At 49.0% G+C, this 24,930-nt stretch overlaps 2 protein-coding genes across 13 annotated transcripts in view; one reads left to right on the plus strand and one right to left on the minus strand.

Annotated features, from left to right (window-relative positions):
- The first annotated feature begins 7,572 nt into the window (after positions 1–7,572).
- Positions 7,573–23,461, plus strand: CHRNA2 (cholinergic receptor nicotinic alpha 2 subunit). 11 transcript variants are annotated; one of them, XM_070459623.1, is made up of 7 exons: positions 7,573–7,956; positions 10,681–10,780; positions 12,000–12,151; positions 12,592–12,636; positions 16,616–16,725; positions 19,690–20,698; positions 20,828–21,654. In XM_070459623.1, exons 1-7 carry the CDS (start codon positions 7,933–7,935, stop codon positions 21,227–21,229), a joined length of 1,842 nt encoding a protein of 613 aa, XP_070315724.1. In that variant the 5' UTR covers positions 7,573–7,932; the 3' UTR covers positions 21,230–21,654. The 11 variants fall into 11 exon arrangements, with proteins under 11 accessions (XP_070315724.1, XP_070315725.1, XP_070315728.1 ...); XM_070459624.1 differs by having other exon boundaries at positions 10,684–10,780; XM_070459627.1 differs by having other exon boundaries at positions 7,573–7,847.
- PTK2B (protein tyrosine kinase 2 beta) overlaps positions 23,031–24,930 on the minus strand; it is a 133,134-nt gene continuing 131,234 nt past the window's right edge. For both annotated transcript variants that reach the window (XM_070459622.1, XM_070459621.1), the window contains one exon: positions 23,031–24,119. In XM_070459622.1, the coding sequence (XP_070315723.1) occupies positions 23,904–24,119 (216 nt within the window). In that variant the 3' untranslated portion in view covers positions 23,031–23,903. The remainder of the gene's footprint in view (positions 24,120–24,930) is intronic.

Genomic DNA, 24,930 nt, shown 5'->3' on the forward strand with positions numbered 1-24,930 from the left:
GACACTGAAAAGCAGTGAAAGGGGGAAATTATAATAAGGCTACCTCAAGAAACAAGAAAAAAGTCAAATAAATAACCAAACTTTACACCTAAAGCAACTAGAAAAAGAAGAAATGAAGAACCCCAGGGTTAGTAGAAGGAAAAAAAATCTTAAAAATTAGGGCAGAAATAAATGCAAAAGAAACTAAAGAGATCATAGCAAAAATTAACAAAGCTAAAAGCTGGTTTTTTGAAAAAAAAAACAAAATTGACAAACCATTAGCAAGACTCATTAAGAAACAAAGGGAGAAGAACCAAATTAACAAAATTAGAAATGAAAATGGAGAGATCACAACAGACAACACTGAAATACAAAGGATCATAAGAGACTACTCCCAGCAGCTCTATGCCAATAAAATGGACAATTTGGGAAGAAATGGACAAGTTCTTAGAGAAGTATAACTTCCAAAATTGAACCGGGAAAGAAATAGAAGATCTTAACAAAACATCACAAGCAAGGAAATCGAAACTGTAATCAGAAATCTTCCAGCAAACAAAAGCCCAGGACCAGATGGCTTCACAGCTGAATTCTACCAAAAATTTAGAGAAGAGCTAACACCTATCTTACTCAAACTCTTCCAGAAAATTGCGGAAGAAGGTAAACTTCCAAACTCATTCTATGAGGCCACCATCACCCTAATTCCAAAACCAGACAAAGATGCCACAAAAAAAGAAAACTACAGGCCAATATCACTGATGAACATAGATGCAAAAATCCTTAACAAAATTCTAGCAAACAGAATCCAACAACATATTAAAAAAATCATACATCATGACCAAGTGGGCTTTATCCCAGGAATGCAAGGATTCTTTAATATCCGCAAGTCAATCAATGTAATACACCACATTAACAAATTGAAAGATAAAAACCATATGATTATCTCAATAGATGCAGAAAAAGCCTTTGACAAAATTCAACATCCATTTATGATTAAAACTCTCCAGAAAGCAGGAATAGAAGGAACATACCTCAACATAATAAAAGCTATATATGACAAACCCACAGCAAGCATCACCCTCAATGGTGAAAAATTGAAAGCATTTCCCCTGAAATCAGGAACAAGACAAGGGTGCCCACTCTCACCACTACTATTCAACATAGTTTTGGAAGTTTTGGCCACAGCAATCAGGGCAGAAAAAGAAATAAAAGGAATCCAGATAGGAAAAGAAGAAGTGAAACTCTCTCTGTTTGCAGATGACATGATCCTCTACATAGAAAACCCTAAAGACTCTACCAGAAAATTACTAGAGCTAATCAATGAATACAGTAAAGTTGCAGGATATAAAATCAACACACAGAAATCTCTTGCATTCCTACACACTAACAATGAGAAAATAGAAAGAGAAATTAAGGAAACAATACCATTCACCATTGCAACAAAAAGAATAAAATACTTAGGAGTATATCTACCTAAAGAAACAAAAGACCTATACATAGAAAACTATAAAACACTGATGAAAGAAATCAAAGAGGACACAAACAGATGGAGAAATATACCGTGTTCATGGATTGGAAGAATCAATATTGTCAAAATGGCTATACTACCCAAAGCAATCTATAGATTCAATGCAATCCCTATCAAACTACCAACGGTATTTTTCACAGAACTAGAACAAATAATTTCACAATTTGTATGGAAATACAAAACACCTCGAATAGCCAAAGTAATCCTGAGAAAGAAGAATGGAACTGGAGGAATCAATCTGCCTGACTTCAGACTCTACTACAAAGCCACAGTCATCAAGACAGTATGGTACTGGCACAAAGACAGAAATATAGATCAATGGAACAGAATAGAAAGCCCAGAGATAAATCCACGAACCTATGGTCACCTTATATTCGACAAAGGAGGCAAGGATATACAATGGAAAAAAGATAACCTCTTTAACAAGTGGTGCTGGGAAAACTGGTCAACCACCTGTAAAAGAATGAAACTAGAACACTTTCTAACACCATACACAAAAATAAACTCAAAATGGATTAAAGATCTAAATGTAAGACCAGAAACTATCAAACTCCTAGAGGAGAACATAGGCAAAACACTCTCTGACATAAATCACAGCAGGATCCTCTATGACCCACATCCCAGAATTTTAGAAATAAAAGCAAAAATAAACAAAAGGGACCTAATGAAACTTAAAAGCTTTTGCACAACAAAGGAAACTATAAGCAAGGTGAAAAGACAGCCCTCAGATTGGGAGAAAATAATAGCAAACGAAGCAACAGGCAAAGGATTAATCTCAAAAATATACAAGCAACTCCTCCAGCTCAACTCCAGAAAAATAAATGACCCAATCAAAAAATGGGCCAAAGAACTCAACAGACATTTCTCCAAGGAAGACATACAGATGGCTAACAAACACATGAAAAGATGCTCAACATCACTCATTATCAGAGAAATGCAAATCAAAACCACAATGAGGTACCATTATACGCCAGTCAGGATGGCTGCTATCCAAAAGTCTACAAGCAATAAATGCTGGAGAGGGTGTGGAGAAAAGGGAACCCTCTTACACTGTTGGTGGGAATGCAAATTAGTACAGCCACTATGGAAAACAGTGTGGAGATTTCTTAAAAAGCTGGAAATAGAACTGCCATATGACCCAGCAATCCCACTTCTGGGCATACACACCAAGGAAACCAGATCTGAAAGAGACACGTGCACCCCAATGTTCATTGCAGCACTGTTTATCATAGCCAGGACATGGAAGCAACCCAGATGCCCATCAGCAGATGAATGGATAAGGAAGCTGTGGTACATATACACCATGGAATATTACTCAGCCATTAAAAAGAATTCATTTGAATCAGTTCTAATGAGATGGATGAAACTGGAGCCCATTATACAGAGCGAAGTAAGCCAGAAAGATAAAGACCATTACAGTATACTAACACATATATATGGAATTTAGAAAGATGGTAACGATAACCCTATATGCAAAACAGAAGAAGAGACTCAGATGTATAGAACAGACTTGTGGACTCTGGGAGAAGGCGAGGGTGGGATGTTTCAAGAGAACAGCATCAAAACATGTATATTATCTAGGGTGAAAGAGATCACCAGCCCAGGTTGGGTGCATGAGACAAGTGCTCGGGCCTGGTGCACTGGGAAGACCCAGAGGGATGGGGTGGAGAGGGAGGTGGGAGGGGGGACCGGGATGGGGAATACATGTAAATCCATGGCTAATTCATTTCAATGTATGACAAAAACTACTGTAATGATGTAAAGTAATTAGCCTCCAATTAATAAAAATAAATGGAAAAAAAAATTCTTGCAACAGACTCACCTAAGGATTTTTATTCTTTAATCTTAAAATTTTTCATTGAAGTATAATTGACCTCCAATACCCTGTTAATTCCATCTGCACAACACAGTGATTCGATATTTCTATGCACTACAAAGGGACCACCATAGTCTAGTTAATCCTCTGTCACCCTACCAGATTATCACAGTGTTATTGACTCTAGTCCCCACTGTGCATTTCATTTCCCGGACTCACTTATTTTGTAACTGGGAGTTATACCTCTTAGTGTCCTTTACCTATTTCACTCATTTCCCCAGCTCCCTATCCCTCTCCATCTGAAAGATTTATCGCAGACCAGGTAAGTTAGCTTCCTCCCCTCCCCTAACCACCTCTCACTGCCTCTAGACTTGAACAAGGGGGTCGGGTCCCCACATGCCCCAGCAGGCAGGTTCAAAGGACAAACCTGGGAGGAGATGCAGTCACACCCCAAACCTCCAATCCTAGGCTGCTTACTCTGTCCTGCCGTGGGTCCCCTACAGAGGCTCCAGTACACACTCCGGGACATGCTTTCCCCACTGCCCTTTCGGCCCTGTCTGGCCCAAGTGCTTCCCCAAGTGTTCCTACCTTACATGCCATGATTCCTGCTTCTGGGGATCTGTGCATATGAATTTCTTCCTCCATGAAATCATTCACATGTCTGCCTGTCTTACCATACCTGATTAAAACAAATTCTGAGTATACATTTTAGAACAGGATATGTAGATGTATGTATTTTTTCAAAGTGTAATTACAAAAGAAACTTGGGTGTGTCAACTTCTTTTTTTTTTTTTTTCTGTAAGAGCCAATGTGCTTGATTTGGGGGAGCTTCCCAGCATTTAAACTGCTTTCTAATACACTAAAGCCCCCTACATACAAATGAGTTCTGTTCTGAAAGTGCATTCGTAAGTCTGGCATGTTTGTAAATCCAACAAGTTAGCCTGAGTACCCAACTAACATAATTGGCTATATAGTACTGTATTGTAATAGGTTTATAATACTTTTCACACGAATAATACATAAAAAAATAAACACAGAAGTAAAGAAAACATTATGAATCTTTCAGTACAGTACCTTGAAAAGCACAGGAGTCCACTGCGACAGCTGGCATACAGAGTCTGGCATCAAGTGAACAGGCAAGAAGAGTTACTGGCTGGAAGGGGGAGCGGAGGTGGTCGATGGTAGAGCTGAAGAATTATCAGCCACAGAAGACGGAGGGCAAGCTGTGATTTCACTCACACTTGATGTTGATGCCATAGGTTCTGGTTCTTTGCAGGAACCAGATGCATGTTCACATCTTTGAAAGTTTGCAACTAGTAGGTTACTATATTCTGTGAAATATTCCCCCTTGAAGGAGGTAGAGTCCACCTTCCACATAGAAGCTCAAAACACCAGATTCCTGCTTCCTCAGGCTTCATACAGAGAGTGGACCAGCACTAGTTTCATCAGATGCATCTGTCCTGACCTTTGTCTTGGGAGCCAGTGACACAGAGAAGCAGGGAGGGAGGAGAAGCAACTCTGGCAGCAGCGGGAGGGCTGGTTTCCAGGGACAGCGGTGACACAGAACCCGTGACAGACGGTGCAAGCCTTCACTTCCGGTCCTGTGGCATCAGGGCCCCCTGCGTAGGGCACGGCTTGTGACTCCGGCTCTAGTCCGACTGGCATTTCCCTCACTCTCACCTGCGTCCCAACGGGTTTCTCTCTCTTTGTAAGTGCACCCGTGGACTTCCCGTTGCCCTTAATAAAATTGCTTTCTACTTAATCAATAGATTTTTTTATTGCTCAAACCAAAAACCGTGATTGATACAATCAATGATTGTTTTCCCCTTTCCTTCCTTCCTTCATCTTTCTCTCTTTATGCCTTTAATAGTTTATGCACACAGAAATATCCACATATATCAATGTGAAAGTACATATGGTAAAATATTAACATTTATTAATTCTGGATAGTGGGAATACGGGTGGTTAAATTTTTTGTATTTTATGGGTTATTATCTTTTTGTCAAAAGAGAACCTATCATCTACACATATGTAAATATACACTCTTGTGTATCACATTTGCATATGTGTGTGCATGAGTGCTCAGTCATTTCAGTTGTGTTCAACTCTTTGCGATCCCATGGACTGTAACCCGCCAGGATCCTCTGTCCATGGGATTCTCCAGGTAAGAAGACGAGTGGGTTGCAATTCCCTCCTCCAGGGGATCTTTCCAAGCCAGGGATGGAGCCCATATTTCCTGCATTGCAGGCAGATTTTTTACTGCTAAGTCACCAGGGCTCCCATATTTGTATATATCACACATATGTATCACATGTATATTTATATATCTACATATATGTATCATGTATAACTTCCACTTTCTAAGCCCTTTATTTATACTAACTCCTTTACTCGTCATCACACACTTATTCAGTGGAACCAGTATTCACATCCTCCTTTCAGTTCAGTTCAGTCGTTCAGTCATGTCCAACTCTTCGCGACCCCATGAATCACAGTACGCCAGGCCTCCCTGTCCATCACCAACTCCCTGGCATCCACCCAAACCCATGTTCATCGAGTCGGCAATGCCATCCAGCCATCTCATCCTCTGTCATCCCCTTCTCCTCCTGCCCCCAATCCTTTCCAGCATTAGGGTCTTTCCCAATGAGTCAACTCTTCACATGAGGTGGCCAGAGTATTGGAATTTCAGCTTCAGCATCAGTCCTTCCAATGAACACCCAGGACTGATCTCCTTTAGGATGGACTGGTTGGATCTCCTTGCTGTCCAAGGGACTCTCAAGAGTCTTCTCCAACACCACAGTTCAAAAGCATCAATTCTTCAGCGCTCAGCTGTCTTCACCGTCCAACTCTCACATCCATACATGACCACTGGAAAAACCATAGCCTTGACTAGATGGACCTTTTTTGGCAAAGTAATGTCTCTGCTTTTAAATATGCTATCCAGGTTGGTCATAACTTTCCTTCCAAGGAGTAAGTGTCTTTTAATTTCATGGCTGCAATTACCATCTGTAGTGATTTTGGAGCCCCCCAAAATAAAGTCTGATACTCTTTCCACTGTTTCCCCATCTATTTCCCATGAAGTGATGGGACCAGATGCCATGATCTTAGTTTTCTGAATGTTGAGCTTTAAGCCAACTTTTTCACACTCCTCCTTCACTTTCATCAAGAGGCTTTTTAGTTCCTCTTCACTTTCTGCCATAAGGGTGGTGTTGTCTGCATATCTGAGGTTATTGATATTTCTCCCAGCAATCTTGATTCCAGCTTGTGCTTCCTTCAGCCCAGCGTTTCTCATGATGTACTCAGCATATAAGTTAAATAAGCAGGGTGACAATATACAGCCTTGACGTACTTTCCTATTTGGAACCAGCCTGTTGTTCCATCCTCCTTTCACACATGAGGAAACTGAGGCACAGAAAGCTCTACTAGAGACCTGCCCAAAATCATACAGCTTTTAGGGAACAGAACTAGAAGCTAAACCTTGGCAGTCATGTGCTGGGTCCTTGGCTTTTAACAATATGTGGGAGATGAGACAGCAGGGAGCAGACCCCAAAGGGTGTATTTAGGATGGAGGATGAGCTTCCTTATGGGCTGAGAGGCAGGAACAAGGAGGAGAAGAAGAGATGAGGAAGCCTGGGGAAGTTTGATAGATGGAGTTGCTGTCAGAACCCCACGGCCAAGCTCCACCATACACCATACACGGCAAGAGGAGCAGGAGTCCTGGTTTGATGTGGTCCAGGAGGCGGCAAGGGGTCAGTTTCTGGTCTGAAGTCAGGTGACCTTACTTGTCTGGGAAATTGAAGGCAAGGTCACTGGCAAGGGGGCTGAGGAGGAGACAGGAAAGCTGTAGCCAAACCAGGTCTCAGCATGAGTCACCCCGGGGTCCCGCAGGAGGCTGGATGCAGGGAGGAGGCGGGGCGGGGGTGGGGGTTCCTAGCAGGGGAGGGGAAGGAGAGGACGGCAAGTTGCTGACCTGCAGCTCTCTCCGTGGTCCTGCTTTACTCAGAACTGCACTGCTGTATTGACAGATGGACCCAGGAGGTTCCCCATCTATGGGTGAGGGTCAGGGGCCCAGGAAGTGATCCTGAAGCACAGAATCATTCAGAGCAAAGAACGAAGCATCCTGGTAACCACGCAGAGGGCGAGCAATCTGCTGTCGGTCCCCACTGGACACGCACTGGAAATTCAGAGGCTCCTCCTCCTCCCCTCCAGAGTGTGTGTGTATATAAGAGAGAGAGAGAGAGACAGAATACGAGCATGAATCTGTATGCTTGCCAACTGGCGATCCCTCCCTTGGACCCGCCTGACTCTCACCTGCAGAAGCCTCCATGCCAGGCTCTTCGGTAGGACTTAAATGTGCAGCTTCTCTGCCTCCAGAGGTGAGAGCCTGGAAACAGCAGCCTGACTTCAGAACTTGCCCAGCCCTCCCCAGGAAGCCAAGCTGCCTGTCAGAGTCAAACCTTTCTCACGCACCAAGGCGAGTCCTGCCCCAGCATCTGTCTGACCAGGAAGAGAAGTCACCTAGCCTTGGTTTGTGCCTGTCTTTCTATTCTTGGGGTGGAGGGGGGAGCCTTTGCCAGCTGATCAGGACCTCCAAACCGGGCTGGTTTGTTGAATGGCTTGTCTTCGGTGGTCACAGGTAAGAAAGGTGCCCCCCCCCCGCCACTGGTATTGGTGACTTGATGGGTATGTGGACATTAAGTGGGTGATTCAAAGGAATATGAGAGGATCAGCAGCTTCTGGGTACTTGTGGTGGGGGTGGGTGTATGTCAGACTTCTGGAAGATGCCTGCCTCTAGAAAAATTTTAGTTTTTTGGTTGTCCCTGCTGGGGTTGTAAAAGTCCAGTGACAGTCACCTCCTCTCACTGTGAAGGTAGCTCCATCTCAGGCATTATTGGCTTTACTTTATTGAATCTGCTTCTGTTTCTTTAATATCACTATTCCTCTTTTGTCATTTATTTATTAACTCAGTATTCCATACCCTTGAATAAAGGCTAACAGACATCCATGCTATTCATTGACTTGGAGGGTGGCAAGTTCTATCATTGCTGTTTTTTTTTCCCCCCCCTGAGGCTGGAATTTGTAGAAGAAAATGACCAGGAAAATGACCAGCTGGTGTGGTAATCCAGATGACCTTTAAGATTCCATCCAACCTTGAGAGATTAAGCTTCTGTGATTAATCAATGTATTGAGCCGATCATAAGAAAGCTAGAAATAGGCTCTCTCTATCACTGCCTAAGCAGTTCTGATGAAGTGATTTGGAAGAAGAAACACTATTATTTCCTCTAATCAAGGGACTTTCTCTGGGATACTGACAGTTACAGGAGAACAATTTCTCCCATGCCTGGGGATGTGCCGGGTAACAGACAGGGCTCGGCGAGATGCAAGCAGGTTTTATGGAGAAGGTGGGCCTTGTGAAAAGAGCAGAACAGTGTGAGAAGTTGAAAACCAGCTGCCGTGGGAAGATGGACAAAGAAGTCAGTGCACACCACCTTAACTTCAGTGGAATCAGGGTTCAGGACGTGGGCAAGAGAGGCTGACTTGAGTTGGGGGGTGGGGAGCTCTAGTGACCCTGGTACATCACGGCAATGCAAACCCAGTGAGCGTGTCTGAGCCCTTTGAAATGAAAGTGAAAGTGTTAGTCACTCCATCATGTCTGACTCTTTGCAACCCGCATAGACTGTAGTCCGCCAGTCTCCTCTGTCCATGGAGTTCTCCAGGCAAGGATACTGAAGTGGGTAGCCATTCCCTTCTCCAGGGGATCTTTCCGACCCGATCAAATTCAGGTCTCCTGCAGTGCAGGCAAATCCTTTACCAGCTGAGCCACACAGAAGCCTTGAGTCCTTTATTTATGCAACACTTCTCGTATAGCTTTCCATGTGCACCCCCTTTGTCCAGACCCACCTTACAAACAGGGTCATCACCCCGCAGGCACTGCCCTCCAACCTGCCAATCCAGGCATGTAGAAGATAAAAGGGTTTGGGGCTCTTTCTCTTTTCATATCTTTCTAACAAGAGGTGGAAGTTTACTCTAATTACTGCTAATTACCTGGAACAGCTTCTCCTTTGGTTTCTAGTGACAAATTAATTAAATTATCATAGTGGACTAATTACAAGATATGCAAGGGTGAGTCTTCTTGCAGGAATATGTCCACCCTAGTCTACTGAATCTCATTTGCACATTCTTCCAGAGGGTCCCGGATGTCTCTGGTTGAATCTTTATATGATGCAAGTTCAGCATGCCTTGATTTCTACTTCTTTTCCCCCTATTCTCACGAGTGGGGAAAAAAAACATGCTTCTATTTAGTGCCCTTGGTTGGAAGGTGAAACAGATTATAATCTTGGGATCTGCAGCCATGATACTGGTTGGAAGGAGAAGGGAATGAAGCTGTGCACGGAGCAACCTCCTACAACTTTGGATTTAGGCGAGACTGGCTTTGGTGTGGGGCACCTGGGCCTTGTCACCACCTGTCTGTCACAGATCTTAGTTGTGATTGTGGCAGAGCAATGACAGTCACAACCTACAAAACGCAGGCCAGTACCCAAAATTATCTTTCTAGTTGCCACCACTGAGCAGCACTAGAGCACGTCATAGTCGAGAAGCTGAGGTGTGAGCCTGAATTCCAACTTCATCTTGTGTTGACTGTGTTGCTGTTGTTCACTTGCTAAGTTGTGTCTGACTCTTGGCGACCTCGTGAGCTGCAGCACACCAGGCTTCCCTGTCCTCTACTATCTCCCGGAGTCTGCTCAAACTCATGTCCATCGAGTGAGAGAGGCTATCTAACCATCTCACCCTCTTCCGCCTCCTTCTCCTTTTGCTTCAGTCTTTTCCAGCCTCAGGGTCTTTTCCAGTGAGTCAGCTATTCGCCTCAGGTGGCCAAAGTATTGGAGCTTCAGCTTCAGCATCAGTCCTTTCAGTGAATATTTAGAGTTTATTTCCTTTAAGATAGGCTGGTTTGATCTCCTTGCAGTCCAAGGGACTCTCAAGAGTCTTCTCCAGCACCACAATTCAAAAGCATCAATAACTATGTGACCTTGGGCAAATTAGTCCATTTTTCTGATCAGCAGTATTTTTAATTTAAATAAAAAGGACAATACTATCCCCTTCCCCTTACCTTCCTAGGAATGATGGGAAGTCCAAATGAGGTCAAAGGTGTGAGGCACTGGAGGTGATGCCTTCTTGTGTCAAGGAGGCATCACCCTAAGAACACTTTGCTGGTCTCACTCAGGTTCTAAGGTGAGAGGGAAGCCCCTCGGAATCCCCCAGGGAGTTCTGCTGTGCTAGCTCCCCATGCCCTGTTGGGGGAGTGGTCCCAGCTTCAACCCACAGTCAGCCCCAAGCCGGCCTTCCTTCTGAAGTCCAGCAGCAGCCAGACCCCGCCTCTGAAGCCATGGGTCCCTCCCGGCTTGTGCTCCCGTTCAAGACAAAGCTCGGACTCTGGTGGCTTCTTCTGATCCCGGCAGGTGAGCGGGGGCGGTCCCCAGGGCATCCTGTCACACGTGTGAGCGCACATGCCTTGGGTTGAAACTGATGCAAGTGGGCTGGTGGTGGCCCGCCAGAGCCTCGAGGTCGGGGTAGGGGGTAGCTGTTCCATCGCGGGAAGGTAGGGGGCGCTTGCTGTGGCATCTGAGCCTCCCAAGCCCAGTACTCCCCAGCTGCAGATTGCAAACTGTGCTGTGACCCTCCCAGGGATCTTGGGCGTGTGAAGGAACGAAGGCTAGTGACTCACACCTGAGAAACACACATGGCAGGTGCTGTCGGTGTTTTGAATTTTTGAGCACTGGTTCTCGACCTGCTCAGCAGGAAAATCCTGAGGAGGTGAAGCTGTTTGCAGAACAGGGTGAAACCAGACAAGGGTGATTCCATCAGACAATCTGGGGACACTTTGCCTAGCTGATGAGAAGGAGCGGATACCAGTGGTTTGAGGAAAAACAGGGAAGATTCTCCGAGTGGCAGAGAATTTCATGGTTAGCATTAGAGGTTTCTTATAAGAGGATGGGAGTGAAAGCTCCAGGGGCCAGCTCACCCCACACAATCAGGTGCTTCTCACAGTTTGCTGTCCCTTGGGTCTCCTCAGTTTCAGGCTTAATCTTGTCCCTCTGTCTGACTTCTTCCCACTGCTCTGCACCCCTCTGAGCACTTGTTTTCCCCCCTTATCCACTGTTGCTAAGTTCAGTTGCTAAGTTGTGTCTGACTCTTTGTGACCTCATTGACTTTGGCACGCCAGGCTTCTGTCCTTCACCATCTCCTTCACCATCTCAATCTCATGTCCATTGAGTCAATGATGCCATTTAATCATCTCATGCTCTGCTGCCCCCTTCTTCTCCTGCCCTCAATCTTTTCCAGCATCAGGGTCTTTTCCAATGAGTCAGCTCTTTGCATTAGGTGGCCAAAGTACTGGAGCTTCAGCTTCAGCACCAGTCCTTCCCCAATAGTCACAGAGTAACTGATATTGCTTGAGTGCCGACTATGCACTGATCGGCTGCTTTGTAAGCTCAAACAGACGTTATTATATTTCATTCTCAGCAGTGTTTTGCATAGGTACTGGATTAGTGTGCCCATTTTGCAGATAAGGAAACTAAGGTTCAGTGAGGCTGAGTGGCTCTGGTTGGATGGGAGAGGGAGCCAAGCGCCCAGCACCACGGACTCCTGGAAACCCTCATCTCCCCTCCTGTCCAACAGTATCCTCGGAGAGGGCCCCCCACACCCAAGCTGAGGACCGCCTCTTCAAACACCTCTTTAGGGGCTACAACCGCTGGGCGAGGCCAGTGCCCAACACCTCAGACGTGGTGATCGTGCGCTTCGGGCTGTCTATCGCCCAGCTCATCGATGTGGTGCGTCTGTCCTACCATCCTTCCCCCTTGGGATCAGCCCCGGACATGGACCCCTTTCCAGGGCTCCTCTGTTCCTTCCCATCTCCAGCCCTCCCAGCCCACCTCAGTCAGAGCATCACCCTTCAATGTCAAAGGTGTTGTCTCCCTCCCACTCTCAGCCCTGGAGCCCCTCCAGGGAGGGCGTTGATTGGCAGCAGTGGGTTTTCTGAATGCCCGACTTGTGTCACCTGACATAAGCCCAGAGGCCCCAGGGTCCTGTGTGATCCTGAAGAATCAGAGTGAAGAGGGCAGTACCAGGAGGGGTGGAGGGTGGGCTGGACTTGGGGTGTCATGCCAAAGCTTCTTTGGTGAGTGGGGTCCTGAATCAGCTCCTCCCACTCTGCCCTGTTTTCTGGGGCTGGCTCCTCAGTCTAACTGCTTTCTCTTCCGCTACTGGTCAGGATGAGAAGAACCAGATGATGACTACCAACGTCTGGCTAAAGCAGGTGAGTGTCCCTCCCCGGGGCAAGGCAGGAGCTGGGTGGGAAGTCAAGAACCCCAGACCCTCCCAGGATGCTTTCACTAGCAGCATGATTCAAAATTCACCTTTTGCCTGAGACCTGCCACTCAGCAAAGCCAGCCGATTGCAGGCCGCTCCTTGCGAGGGGCTGTGCTCCTGTGGCCAGGCTCCGAGTCCAGTGTCAGAGACCCCACCTACAAGGGCCATGTGGTCCCTTTTCCGGGAGTGGACATTGCCTACATCGCTGCTACATTTGCAGGTCAGCTCACTGAACTGTCACTGAAAACATGGGCGGTTTTATTCTGCCCGCTTTACAGCCGAGGGAAACCGAAGCAGAGTGCATCTCAGCTAGAAGATGTGTCCCACTTGGTATCCCAGGCTCCTTCTACTGCAGAACACTGAGTGTTCTGTGTTGACGCTGCCTAACAGGCTTCCCCTAACCTCCCCGGCTTAAAGCAACAGACAGCTTATTATATCAAGAGATTTTATGGCCAGGCGTTTTAGTGCTTTGCTTGGGGTCTCCTGGTGGCACTTGGCTGGTGGCTGGAGGGTCCAAGGTGGTTTCACTCACATGTCCATCCCTCAGCAGGGATGTCTGGAAGGCTCTGAAAGACTCTGGAAGCCAGGCCCAGCCATGCCTTCTCCTCCAGGCACTTTCAGGGTCTCTCCATCTGTTCTCTCCAGAAGAGGAGCTGGACTCCTCACCTGATGGCCCAGGGACCCCAGGGAAAGGGTCCCATGAGACAGGAAATGTAGTTGTTGCCTCTTAACCAGAAACTGGCTCAGCATCAGTTCTGGTAATGGGTGGGTGGCCCTCTTTGATGTGCCACTCACAAGGGCAGAACTCGGGTGCATGGGCATTTTAGATCTGTCTCCCTTACCCTCCTCATGCTCACACTGCCCCAGACCCTGAAGTGGAGATGGGAGAAGACGAGAAAGAAGGCCCAGCCGTTTGCCTACGTCTCTCCCATGGTGTCTTTTCCCCAACCCACTGGCAACATAACCCTCCCCATCTCAGAGGCTGGCACTCTGAAAACCATAACCATCAGAATTTTGCTGGACATTTCTGTTTGAGTCATTTTAAAATATATATATTTATTTTTTATTTTTGGCTGTGCTGGGTCTTCGTTGCGGCGCATGGGCTTTCTCTAGTTGCGGGGTGCGTGCTTCTCATTGTTGTGGCTTCTCTTGTTGCAGAGTATGGGGTGCGCTCGGGCTTCAGCAGTTGCTGCATGAGGGCTTAGCCGCTCCCCAGCGTGTGGGATCTTCCCAAACCAGGGGTCCAACCCGTATCTGCTGCATTGCAAGTCAGATTCTTTTCTTAAATTTAATTTATTGTTAAATGAAACAAAGATGAATATTTTTAATGAAAAAAGGTACAATGCACAAAGAAGATAGACATCATAAACCATTAGACACTTAACATAAAGAAACTAAGATATATAAAGCAAAAATCAGAAGAAATAGAAGGGAAAAGAAAAAAATATATAATAGTGAGATATGTTAACATCTTTCTCAGAATATTTTATCAAGTGCAGAAAAAATAAGAATAGGAGCATCATCTTGAATGATGTTATTAACAACTAAAATATGATAGATTTCCATTTATACTAGTTTGTATAAATCTTATAGCCTACACAAATATATTTAAACTTTCGTATCTCATATGCTGTTATTAATGTCCATAGGACATTTAGAAAAACTGGCAAAGAGATAAACATAACTAAATTTTAAAAGTAGGTTTCTTTTTTGTGTGATTCAGTTATACACATGCATTATTTTTGAAGTTATTTCCCACTATAGGTTATTATAAGATATTGACTATAGTTCTTTGTGCTATACAGTAGCAAGCCAGCTTCTTAACCCTGGACCACCAGGGACGTCCTGTCTGAGTCTTTTGAATGAACATAATACTGTCAGTGTCTGATGTGCCATTCCCGCTCCATAGGCTGTAGGTTGTGTGGGGCTGTCTGCCTGCCATTCAGGCTTGACAACTGGATGTTTAGATGGATGACATGGATCAGACCCCTCTGATGCTGTTGACCTTGGAACCGTGGGGGGCATGAGGTTCCTCTCTACAGAGGAGATGCAGAGCCATGAAGGGACTTGGGAGGCCACAGCAGTGCAAAGATCAGATCTTGAACTTGGCTGACTGCAAGTGTCCCTGTGGGCCAGTTATCTTGGCTTCAGGGACTGGGGTAGTAAAGAGAGAAAGAAGCACTGCAGCAGGAGTCAGGCCAACAGCACCGCCTCTGACCAGCCTGTGATACCATGCAAGTTAGTCTCAGAGCCTCACTCTTCTCATCTGTAAGATGGGGATACTACAATCCATTTGCCAATTCATATAACCCAACTTGGTGTGGATGCCCCTCAACTGTTGGTCGAATCTGAAAACTGACACACAATGGACTGGGGGAAAGGGAAATATTTATAAAGACCAATCCCTTTCAAAATGGTTCCTCAATGTCCTGAAAAATCATGACAATTTTAGGAACATTTTTATCTTTCCTGTTTTGCAATCTGGCTTCTCTTTCTGTCTAAGCCTTCAACTGAAAGTGAAAGTGAAGTCGCTCAGTCATGTCTGACTCTTTGAGATCCCATGGACTGTAGCCTACCAGGCTTCTCCATCCATGGGATTTTCCAGGCAAGAGTACTGGAGTGGGTTGCCATTTCCTTCTTCAAAGCTTTCACCTACACACAATTAATTAGCACCACTGCTAAGCCAATGTCTTCCCAAGCGTGGTTTTGCTACCAATGGCAGTTTCTTGAGATGATTTTAGTTGGCTTCAAAACCTCTTAAAAAAAAGTTATACATTTATATTTTAGTAGATGGCTTCAAATGATGTGGGTTTTCCAGCTACTTCATGATGTAAAATCCAAAAATTTACGTAAGTTTAAAACTAGTGAATCAGTTTAAAGGAAAATATTAAGTAAATGCTTAATACTAAAGCTAAGTAAACACTAGCACACTGCTAAGGTAGTGCACATATATGGGCAAAACTTATGAAGTTGGGGCTTGAGTGTTTGAAATCTGGGAATCATTGAGCAGGATCAAAGCTTTTCCTCTCATGTGCCTGCCTCCTCCAAAGCCTCCTGTTTTGCTTCTTGGACCCCCTGCCCAGTTGATGAGTTTGTATAAATGTTGCACAGCTATCCTTAGGGGGGAAAGGTTACCATGCACTCGAGCCTTTTCAAGAGTGCACCACTGCACTATTTTAGTGCAAATGCACTAAAGGAAAATGACCCCGAGAATTAGGGCAAGTTTGACGACTCGGAGACTTGGGTTCAAGCCCCAGCGCCGCCCCTTGTTGACGGCATACCCTCTAAGCTTCACTTGAAAAACACAGATTCCTGTGAACCAGCCAGGAATCAGGGCTACTAGGGGGACTTAGCAGCAGCAGCAGCAGCAGGGGGCGCTCTGGAGCACAGTTGGAAAGTCACTGGTTGACTGTCCTTTCTCAGCAGTGTAACTCTGGTGTGTTGTTTTTACCCATGTGGTCCTCAGTTTTCTTATCTGTTAGATGGGGCAGTACTTCTACCTGCTCTGCCCTCTTTGCCCAGCTCTTCTCACTGAGGCTCTTGCTAGACAGAGGGTGTGAAAAACCTTTGCAAACTGTGATGCACTAAAGAAATGTTACTATAAATGAGTGAGGTTCTTTGCCGGGGTCGTCCAGCTAGGAACCGGCATAACAAAGGCGGGAGTAAGGGTGACCCACGGTTGGATGTGACCCGGACTTTGAGTACTAGAGTTGGGGCAAACCGAGAGCTTGGTCATCTTAGACTGAACTCCCCTTTCCTGCCTCAGGGCCCTTTGGGGGCATCGTGGCCCTATCTATGCTGCAGGACCGGGTGAGGAGCTCCGGATGCTCTGTAATCGGCTGCGGGGCGTCCCTAAGCTGCCCGAGGTTTCCCCAGGCCCCCTCCCCTGGCAGGGCCGCTTACGGGACTCCCTTCCCCACGCACAGGAGTGGAGCGACTACAAGCTGCGCTGGAACCCGGTCGATTTCGGCAACATCACATCCCTCCGCGTCCCTTCGGAGATGATCTGGATCCCAGACATAGTCCTCTACAACAAGTAGGAAGCGGCTGGGGTCCTGGGACACCGTGCCTGCGAGGGGCGGGTAACTTGATGCTGGGCTGCGTTGGCCTTGGGAGGCGCGCCCCCTCGTGGCCCAGCTGCGTTGACTTCCTCTCAAACTCCTGCTTTGCTCGACGCTCCACCTTTTTCTTGATTCTCTTCTTTCATTTCACGCTTTCACTCATACACCCCAAGTTTACTGAGCACCTACTATATATCCGTGCCTGCGCTCTGCTAGTGGGACACAGATTTGCCAACACTGAATATTGTTTGATAAATGCGGTTGATGCAGGTTGTGGAAACAATGCCTTAAGGGTTGGCGTTTTTGCAGGATGGCATGATTGTTGGAACAGGTAAGCAGCATCTCCCGGTAGCACCTTTAAAGGGAGCGGAAGTGACATTTAAAAATATTATTTATAGTTGCCTTGTATTCAGAACCAAAAAAGACCTGTCTTTGAGTGTAAGGATTAAAAGTTCTCCAGGGGATCTTCCTGACCCAGGGATTGAACCTGGGTCTCCTGCATTAGCAGGCAGATTCTTTACTATCTGAGCCCCCAAAGAAGCTCCCCCCCCCGCCAAAAAACACGTCAGGGGAATCTAAAGAGAGCCCCAGAGGACCAGGTCGGTTTTTTTTTTTTTTTTAAATAGAATATATAAAGAACTACAACTTCATTTATGTATAGTAGCCAGTAATTCTTTATTTAGAAGTCAAGAACTGAAAATTAAGAGATGTTTGGCATGATACTTGTCTAAAAATGTTTTCTAAAAAAAAAAAAAGCATAAAAAATAAAAATGTTTTCTAAAGTGGGGCTCCAGAAAGCACTAGTCCCTGGAGATAGGACTAGGTATGAAAAATAGTTTTGCGTTCAAATAATTCTAGATAACCTTGTATGTCATTAAAACCCCTTTGGCACCCCATCCCTAGTCCTTTGGAAAATGTCATTTTTAAATGTTGTTAGAAGTTGGACAGACAAGACACCCCCTGAGCCCAGCATTTCCCAATTCATTTGACCCAAATTTGGAAAAAGCTATTTTTAAACAATAGAATAAAGGGAAACAGTTTCACTTCTGAAGTGTGGTGCCCTTGGATAGGTCAGGAAGATGACAGCGATCCCTTTACACTGCCCAGCCCCAATCAGGCCCAGAGCCCTTTCATCTGAGCCATCTCTGTAAACACACATTCGGCAGGGATCATCCGCACTGTCTCACACTGACCACTCACCTCACTCAGGATCCCTCTGGTTTCTGCTTCTCTATTCTGGCAGAGCGCAGGAGCACAGTCCTCGCATCAGCCAGGGCCTGGAGTTTTAGGATTGCCAACAAGGCCAGTGTTACCTGATTATAACAGGAAATTCCTCTGATAGAACAAAAGTTCAAGTCAAATTCTTACAGACATTTAAAGAAAGGTCTCTCCTCCAGCCAAACCCTCCACTTCGGGTTAAAAAGACCCGGGACAGTGTTTGGGTCGTTCCTCAAAATAGGGGCCCATGGTGCCATCTAGTGGTCATTGAGTATGATGTCGTCAAGAATTAAACACCTCAAAATTCTGGTTTCCAATCGGCTTAAATCTCTAGCCTGGAACTACTGCAAGGGAAAGAAGTGTCTCTTCCTGTGTGTTCTGGTTCACCTGCTTTTAGCATTGACCGTGGAAACGGCGGAGGGAAGTATGGCTGGGCCAAGAGCCCATTGTGCCACTTTGCGGGGGCAGTCAGGGACTCAGGCTCCCAGGAAGCCCTACTGGGCTGGTCACCGCTGTTCCAGTGTCACCAGCGTCCTTATGGGCCCTTAGATAGGTAGCCTTAGGAGGCTGCTGGCCTCCTCTCTCACCACTCCCACCTAGGCCGCACCCCCGCCCCCAACTCACCATCCAGCAGTTCCCCTAGCCCAAGCATAGTCTGTGAGCCATAGCTTTTCATCCTCCATTCCTTGTTCCGCGGAAGCTCCGCTGGATCATTCTCCACCCCAGCTTTCTGCCAGATCCTACCATCCATCCATCAAGGCTTGGCTAAAATGGCAACTTGCTCACTGGAAGGGAGCTCCCCCCAATAGTTGTTGGGGAGCACTCTGATTGGCCTCCTAATGCTGTTGCCAAACTGCCTCCCTTTGACTGTAGATGTTCGGGGCTGGTCTTTTCTTTGTGGTTCCCCCAGGGCAGGCTTGAGTCTCCCATCCCATCCCCCCCAACAGCCCCCATAGTGGCCCTGGTAGGGGCAGCTGACTCAAATATGCCTGTTAACTGGATGGATTCCTCCTTCACCAGCAAAATTATCAAGTCTCTGCTGAGGAAGAAACTAAAGTCCTGGGTAGAAAAGACAAGACCCCCAGCAGAGGGGCTTCACTGCCACCTGTGGCAGATGGTGGGGGGTATAATATAAAACAAGCAGGGCGGCTCAGCGGCAAAGAATCTGCCTGCCAATGCAGGAGACACAGGAAATGGGTTCAATCCCTGAGTCCCCTGGAGAAGGAAATGGCAGCCCACTCCAGTATCTCCCGGGAAGTCCCATGGATAGAGGAGCTTGGGTGGCTTCCAGTCCATGGGGTCGCAGCACAATTACCCTAAAATGTTAAATGAATACAAACAGGCCATCAAACTATGTATATACCCTATGATCACAAATATATAAAAATTCTATATGTGTTGTCTAGATGATGATCAAATATATGTGATATATATATGTATATGTATACATATATCATCAACAACAGTGATTATTTTAAAAATTCTTGGTACTTTCCTAGATTCTTCAAAATTCCTACTTTTGTAGTGAAGAAGGTGGTGTCTGAAAGACAACTCAGGTAGCTCTAGCTGCCTGTGTTCTGAAGTCTTGCTTGTTCAAGTCCCAACAGCCCGGCGTGGTCTGGCTGTGTTACTGGGGTCCCCCTGCTGGTAGTTATCTGGAGTAGCCTGGGTTGGGCCTCTGGGATTCCCCAGGCGCCCCCCAATGCCTCTCCTCTCCTCAGTGCAGATGGGGAGTTCGTGGTGACCCACATGACCAAGGCCCACCTCTTCTCCTCGGGCATGGTGCACTGGGTACCGCCCGCCATCTACAAGAGCTCCTGCAGCATCGACGTCACCTTCTTCCCCTTCGACCAGCAGAACTGCAAGATGAAGTTTGGCTCCTGGTCCTACGACAAGGCCAAGATCGACCTGGTGCAGATGGAGCAGACGGTGGACGTGAAGGACTACTGGGAGAGTGGCGAGTGGGCCATCGTCAACGCCACGGGTACCTACAACACCAAGAAGTACGACTGCTGCGCCGAGGTCTATGCCGACGTCACCTACTACTTCGTCATCCGGCGCCTGCCACTGTTCTACACCATCAACCTCATCATCCCCTGCCTGCTCATCTCCTGCCTCACCGTGCTGGTTTTCTACCTGCCCTCCGACTGCGGGGAGAAGATCACGCTGTGCATCTCTGTGCTGCTCTCGCTCACCGTCTTCCTGCTGCTGATCACCGAGATCATCCCCTCCACCTCGCTGGTCATCCCACTCATCAGCGAGTACCTGCTCTTCACCATGATCTTCGTCACCCTGTCCATCGTCATCACCGTCTTCGTGCTCAACGTCCACCACCGCTCCGCCAGCACCCACAACATGCCCCACTGGGTGCGGGTGGCCTTTCTGGGCTGTGTGTCCCGCTGGCTTCTCATAAGCCGGCCATTGCCACCCTTGGAGCTCCGAGACCCTCCGGATCTGAAGCTCTGCCCCTCCTATCGCTGGCTGGAGACCAACGTGGATGTGGAGGAGAGAGAGGAGGAGGAGGAGGAAGGCAGATGGGCGTGTGCGGGCCCTTTGTCCCCCTCCGTGGGTGTCTACACCCATGGGAGTCTGCACCCAGGGGCCTCGGGTCCCAAGGCAGAGGCCCAGGTGCCGGACGGCGGGCTCCTGCTGTCCCCTCGGGTACAGAAGGCCCTGGAGGGTGTGCACTATATTGCTGACCACCTGCGGGCTGAGGATGCTGATTCCTCGGTGAGTGGGGGCTGGGGGAGGGTCCCTCCCCTGGGTGACTCTACCAGCCTAGAATGGAACCACTCCCCCTCCCCCGAAGGTGTTGGCTTGCACCAACCCAGTCTCCTCCATAAGGGCCATCTCCCTTAGGCATGGCCTTGGAATCTGGAATACATTGTGAAGGAGAACAGCTGGCTGGCAGCTCTTATGACAGTTATTGGCAGAACAGCAGTAACAGCTGTCCCAGCTCAGCTTAACTGGGAGGTAGCAGGACAGAGGAGGAGGGGTCCTCCACGCCATCCTCATGCCAGCCATGTCCCACCAGTGCCCAGAGGTGGGCGGACGGAGGTGAGCGGAGGCGGGCGGAGGGAGTTCATCAGGAGGTCCTCCCAAACCGGCCTGCTCCTTTGTCCTGCTGGGCTCCCCTTCCCCGTCTGTGTCCTGGGCTCTGGGCACTTTGTCAACTTTACTATTCACCCACAAACCCTGAGGAGCTTGGCTGGGCCAAGTGGGCTCCCCTCCACCCCATCCCGGCTGTGTTCTGCATATTAGGTGACAAGGCCACCGCCCAGGGTCACAGAATTCTTCTCACCAACCTCCGGAAGGATGAAAGGCCTGGAGGTTATGACTGGGTGGCCTTGCTGAGTAGATAAGAAAAGTTAATTATTATCTAATCTGGAGGCACTTGGCTGGGCTGTGAGCCCTAATCCCATGAAACCCTCAACCCCTACTGCATATGCCCCCTACTAGCCTTCTCTGGCCATACCCTCACCTACCTTCCCAGTGGCCGGGTGAGTGGTTGGGGAGGCAACTGTGGGGGAAACAAAGTCTTCACCATTTTGCAACTTCTGAGTGTTGTGCTGAAAATCACCCTCCTCCAGGGAGAGTTCACGCCCCTGGGTGATTCTAGAACCTTCTGTGTCCCTCGAACTTCCATAACCTGGAACTTGAGAGCCCATGGAAAGGCTCTGGGCTATTGTCATAGGGGTGGGATAGGGTGGGAATCCCTAAGTGAGGGTTATTTGAGTCTTGAGACACTTCTGTCATCCCCGCCCCGCCCCCACCACTGCCTTAGCTTCCCAAGGTCTCAGGGGGGTTGCCACTGCCCCCAGCACCATCCTCCTAGGGGCTGCGAGTGGATGGGTCACCTCCCCTTTCACTGTGCACCCATCTCCCCCTGCAGGTGAAGGAAGACTGGAGGTACGTGGCCATGGTCATTGATAGGATATTCCTCTGGTTGTTTATCCTCGTTTGCTTCCTGGGGACCGTCGGACTCTTCCTCCCTCCCTTCCTGGCTGGAATGATCTGATGTCACATCGCCTGCTCTGGCCCGGAGGTGGCATGGCTGACTGTCGTTCCCTGCTGCCACCTCTGGAGTTCGCCTTCGGGGTCAGTGCCATCCGACTGCGGGTGTCTCTCCATGGAGTCCCAACGTGGAAGTCTGCTTAGAATGCTTCGCTTGACATTTTTATACTATGTGCTGAGAATCTGCTGGGTACAGAGCCCTGTTTGGGTTTTAGGAGCTGGGCGAGGAGGAACTTGCTTTGCAGAGGGTTTCCATGTGGCGAGGACGATGTGAGGATGGTGACGTGGTGATAAGATGCTCCTAGGATGCAAGAGGGATGGGAGGGCCAAGATGGGGGACCCAGGGGGTGGGGTGGGGCCATGTGAGGCGGCTCAGACATCAAAGGAGGGGTGTGTGGGCAGAGGGTGCCTCAGGGGGCAGGGAGCTCAGGTGCCCACCCCTTCCACACCCCCACGTGCTCTCTCTGACACTCCAGGGAAAACTGGCCACCTCAGGCCCAGTCCACCTGCCTCAGTTCTTTCCAAGACCCCCCCCCCCCGCCCCGGCATCATTCTTATTTCTGACCCCTCCTGCTCTGTGGACGCAGCCCCACCCCCCTACCACTCCTCCTACTTCTCCAGAAGCAGGGGTGCTCCCAGCCTTGACCTCCCGGTGTAGAGATGTTCCCTCTGGTTATTCCGTCTCCCAACCAACTCGCAAATGAGGAAAGAGAGCAAGTAAAGCCGCCGTCACTGCTCAGGCAGCTGTGACCCCCTCCAGCCCCCCAGAACCCTGGTTCTGTGGATGGCAGCTGGGAGGATGCACTGGCTTTTCTTTGTGGCAGCGGAAGGGCTGTCTGGGTCCCCCCTGGAAAGCCGCCCTCGGGTCAGGCACCTGGGGCGAAGGGCTGGAGCACACGGGTACCCAACCCCAGCACCCTGGCTTTACCACGTACCCTGGGGGTTGAGCCCTGGCTTCGTTTGGCTTTTCGATCTCTGCCCAACAGAACCACAATCATTCCTTCCAGGGCCTCAGAAGTTCAAACAAACAAAATAAGCAAACCACAAAGCAAATGGTACAATTTTATTTCATCCACAAGTCAAATATAAAGGAGGTAAAAGAGTGTTCTGCACATACACAAGAGAGGGAGGGAGAGAGGGCGTGGATGAGAGAGAGGGAGAGCAAAGATAAGTAAGAAAAGACAGTAAGAAAGAAGAGAAGGAAGGGGCCAGGGAGGGAAGAAAAGCAAGGGGGTGAGGAATGCAAAGGCGTCCAGGTCCAGTTTGGCCTTGTTTTTCCCCTCCTCCCCTCTCTGCGTGAGGAGGACACAGCCTCCTGGGCGCCAACTCCCAATAGCTTGTCCCTTGACCATCCCAGGCCCCGCTCCGCCTCTCACTGGGGCCCATGGCTGTCGGTCCAGACCGGACTCACATTAAATAAATTCCAATATACACTGTACAAGAAGGCCAGGTCCATGCCTCACGGCACCAGCCGCCGGCCTCCCCACTGAAAACCCCTCTCGGCGCCTCCCTCTGTGCACGGGGCTAGGGGAGGGGACCTCCGTGGGCAGAGGAGGGAGAAGGACTAGCTTGGTTCCCCAATCGGCCTGCCCTGTCCCTGGGTAAAGCCATCGGGGCCACAAGGATCTGCCGCGTGACCCCCTTGGGCCAGGCAGGAGTTGCCGGCGGGCAGCAGCCGCGCTCCGTCTGAGCCTCTCTGTCACCCCCCGGTATCCTGCGGCCCTGAGTCCCCTCTGTCCAGCTGCGGCCTGGGCAACACAGTCTGGGAGTAGGGTGGGGAGAGGCGACGTGCAAAACGGCAAGGGAAGAAGGACCCCCCTCGGCCTTCCCTCCCCAAGTGGGCCCACGGACCGAAGGCGAGGCAGGGGCCGGGAGGAACGGGCGGGCGGGGCGGAGACGCGGGCGGGGGGCACCGCCCTCTTCACTCTGCCAGCGGGCGGGCCAGGTTGGCCAGGACCTTGGCTTGGTCCACGGCGTCCAGCAGGTTCTTGGCGTCCACGGCCAGCGTGTGGGAGGCGGTGAGCATCTGCCGCTTGCACTCCTCACTCAGGGAAGTCACGGCATTCTGCTGGGCCAGTCGCATCTTATTGATGAGCTCTGCCAGGTCCTTGTTGAGCAGTTTCTGGGTCCCCTCGATCTGCAGGAAGAGCACACGGGAGGGGCTGGGACCCCGAGGGGCTGCCAAGTCCAGGCCCGGAGGGCACGGAAGCCCCACAGAGGTCCACCTTGGTGCTGGCCCAGGAAGGTGGGGCCGGCGGAGCGGCTGGGGGCGGGGCTGACCCAGCCCTGGGCTGGTCCAAGGCCCTTGCTGGTTGGAGCCAGGCCGTCCAGGTCAAACGCTGCAGGCACTCCAGGTCCCAACCTACCCAAGTCAGCCCCCTTCAATCCAGCCCCACAAACACTCCCTCCCTGGCAACATGCCTGGGTGCTGGCCCGACACACAGTGAATGCTGAGGAGTCAAGTGCTTCCACGCATCTGTTCACTCTCTACAATCACATCAATAGATTACGGACTGTGGTCTGGGCTCTAGGGTTTTATTAACCACTATATCCTGGGATCTAGTGCATGGCTGAGCAAAGACTTGGCGCTCAAGAGATATTTATCAAGTGAAAGAAGAGCCCGGCCTTCACTGCCTAGGTGTGGCGCTCTCATGCCCGGCGGGACCAACCTGGAGGGGGCTCCACTGGACTGCCACAGCCACCCCGAAGGGGTCTGGGAAGTGCCCACGCCCCTTGCCCTGTCCTGCCTCTCTTGAATGGTCACAGATGGTGGGGACAGTGGCGGGACACAGTGGGTCAGCCCTGTGTCACACTGCTGACCACTAGGAAGCCTGGCAGGGGGTGTGGCAGTATGTGACTGAGTTTCCAGACAGAAAACCAACAAATGCTCAGAGGCACTTCCTCTGTTTCCAGTCTCGTGGTAACAAGTTACCACAAACACTGTGGCT

The sequence above is a fragment of the Odocoileus virginianus genome, chromosome 31 (genome assembly GCF_023699985.2).
Source record: "Odocoileus virginianus isolate 20LAN1187 ecotype Illinois chromosome 31, Ovbor_1.2, whole genome shotgun sequence".
Taxonomy (NCBI): domain Eukaryota; kingdom Metazoa; phylum Chordata; class Mammalia; order Artiodactyla; family Cervidae; genus Odocoileus; species Odocoileus virginianus.

Excerpts from the sequence above, each read along its gene's own strand:
- CHRNA2 (XM_070459623.1), top strand. The coding sequence starts at position 7,933 with ATGGCTTGTCTTCGGTGGTCACAG. Across the intron at positions 16,726-19,689 it reads GACATAGTCCTCTACAACAA|TGCAGATGGGGAGTTCGTGG; the intron begins GTAGGAAGCGGC and ends TCCTCTCCTCAG. Across the intron at positions 20,699-20,827 it reads CTGAGGATGCTGATTCCTCG|GCATGGCCTTGGAATCTGGA; the intron begins GTGAGTGGGGGC and ends CATCTCCCTTAG.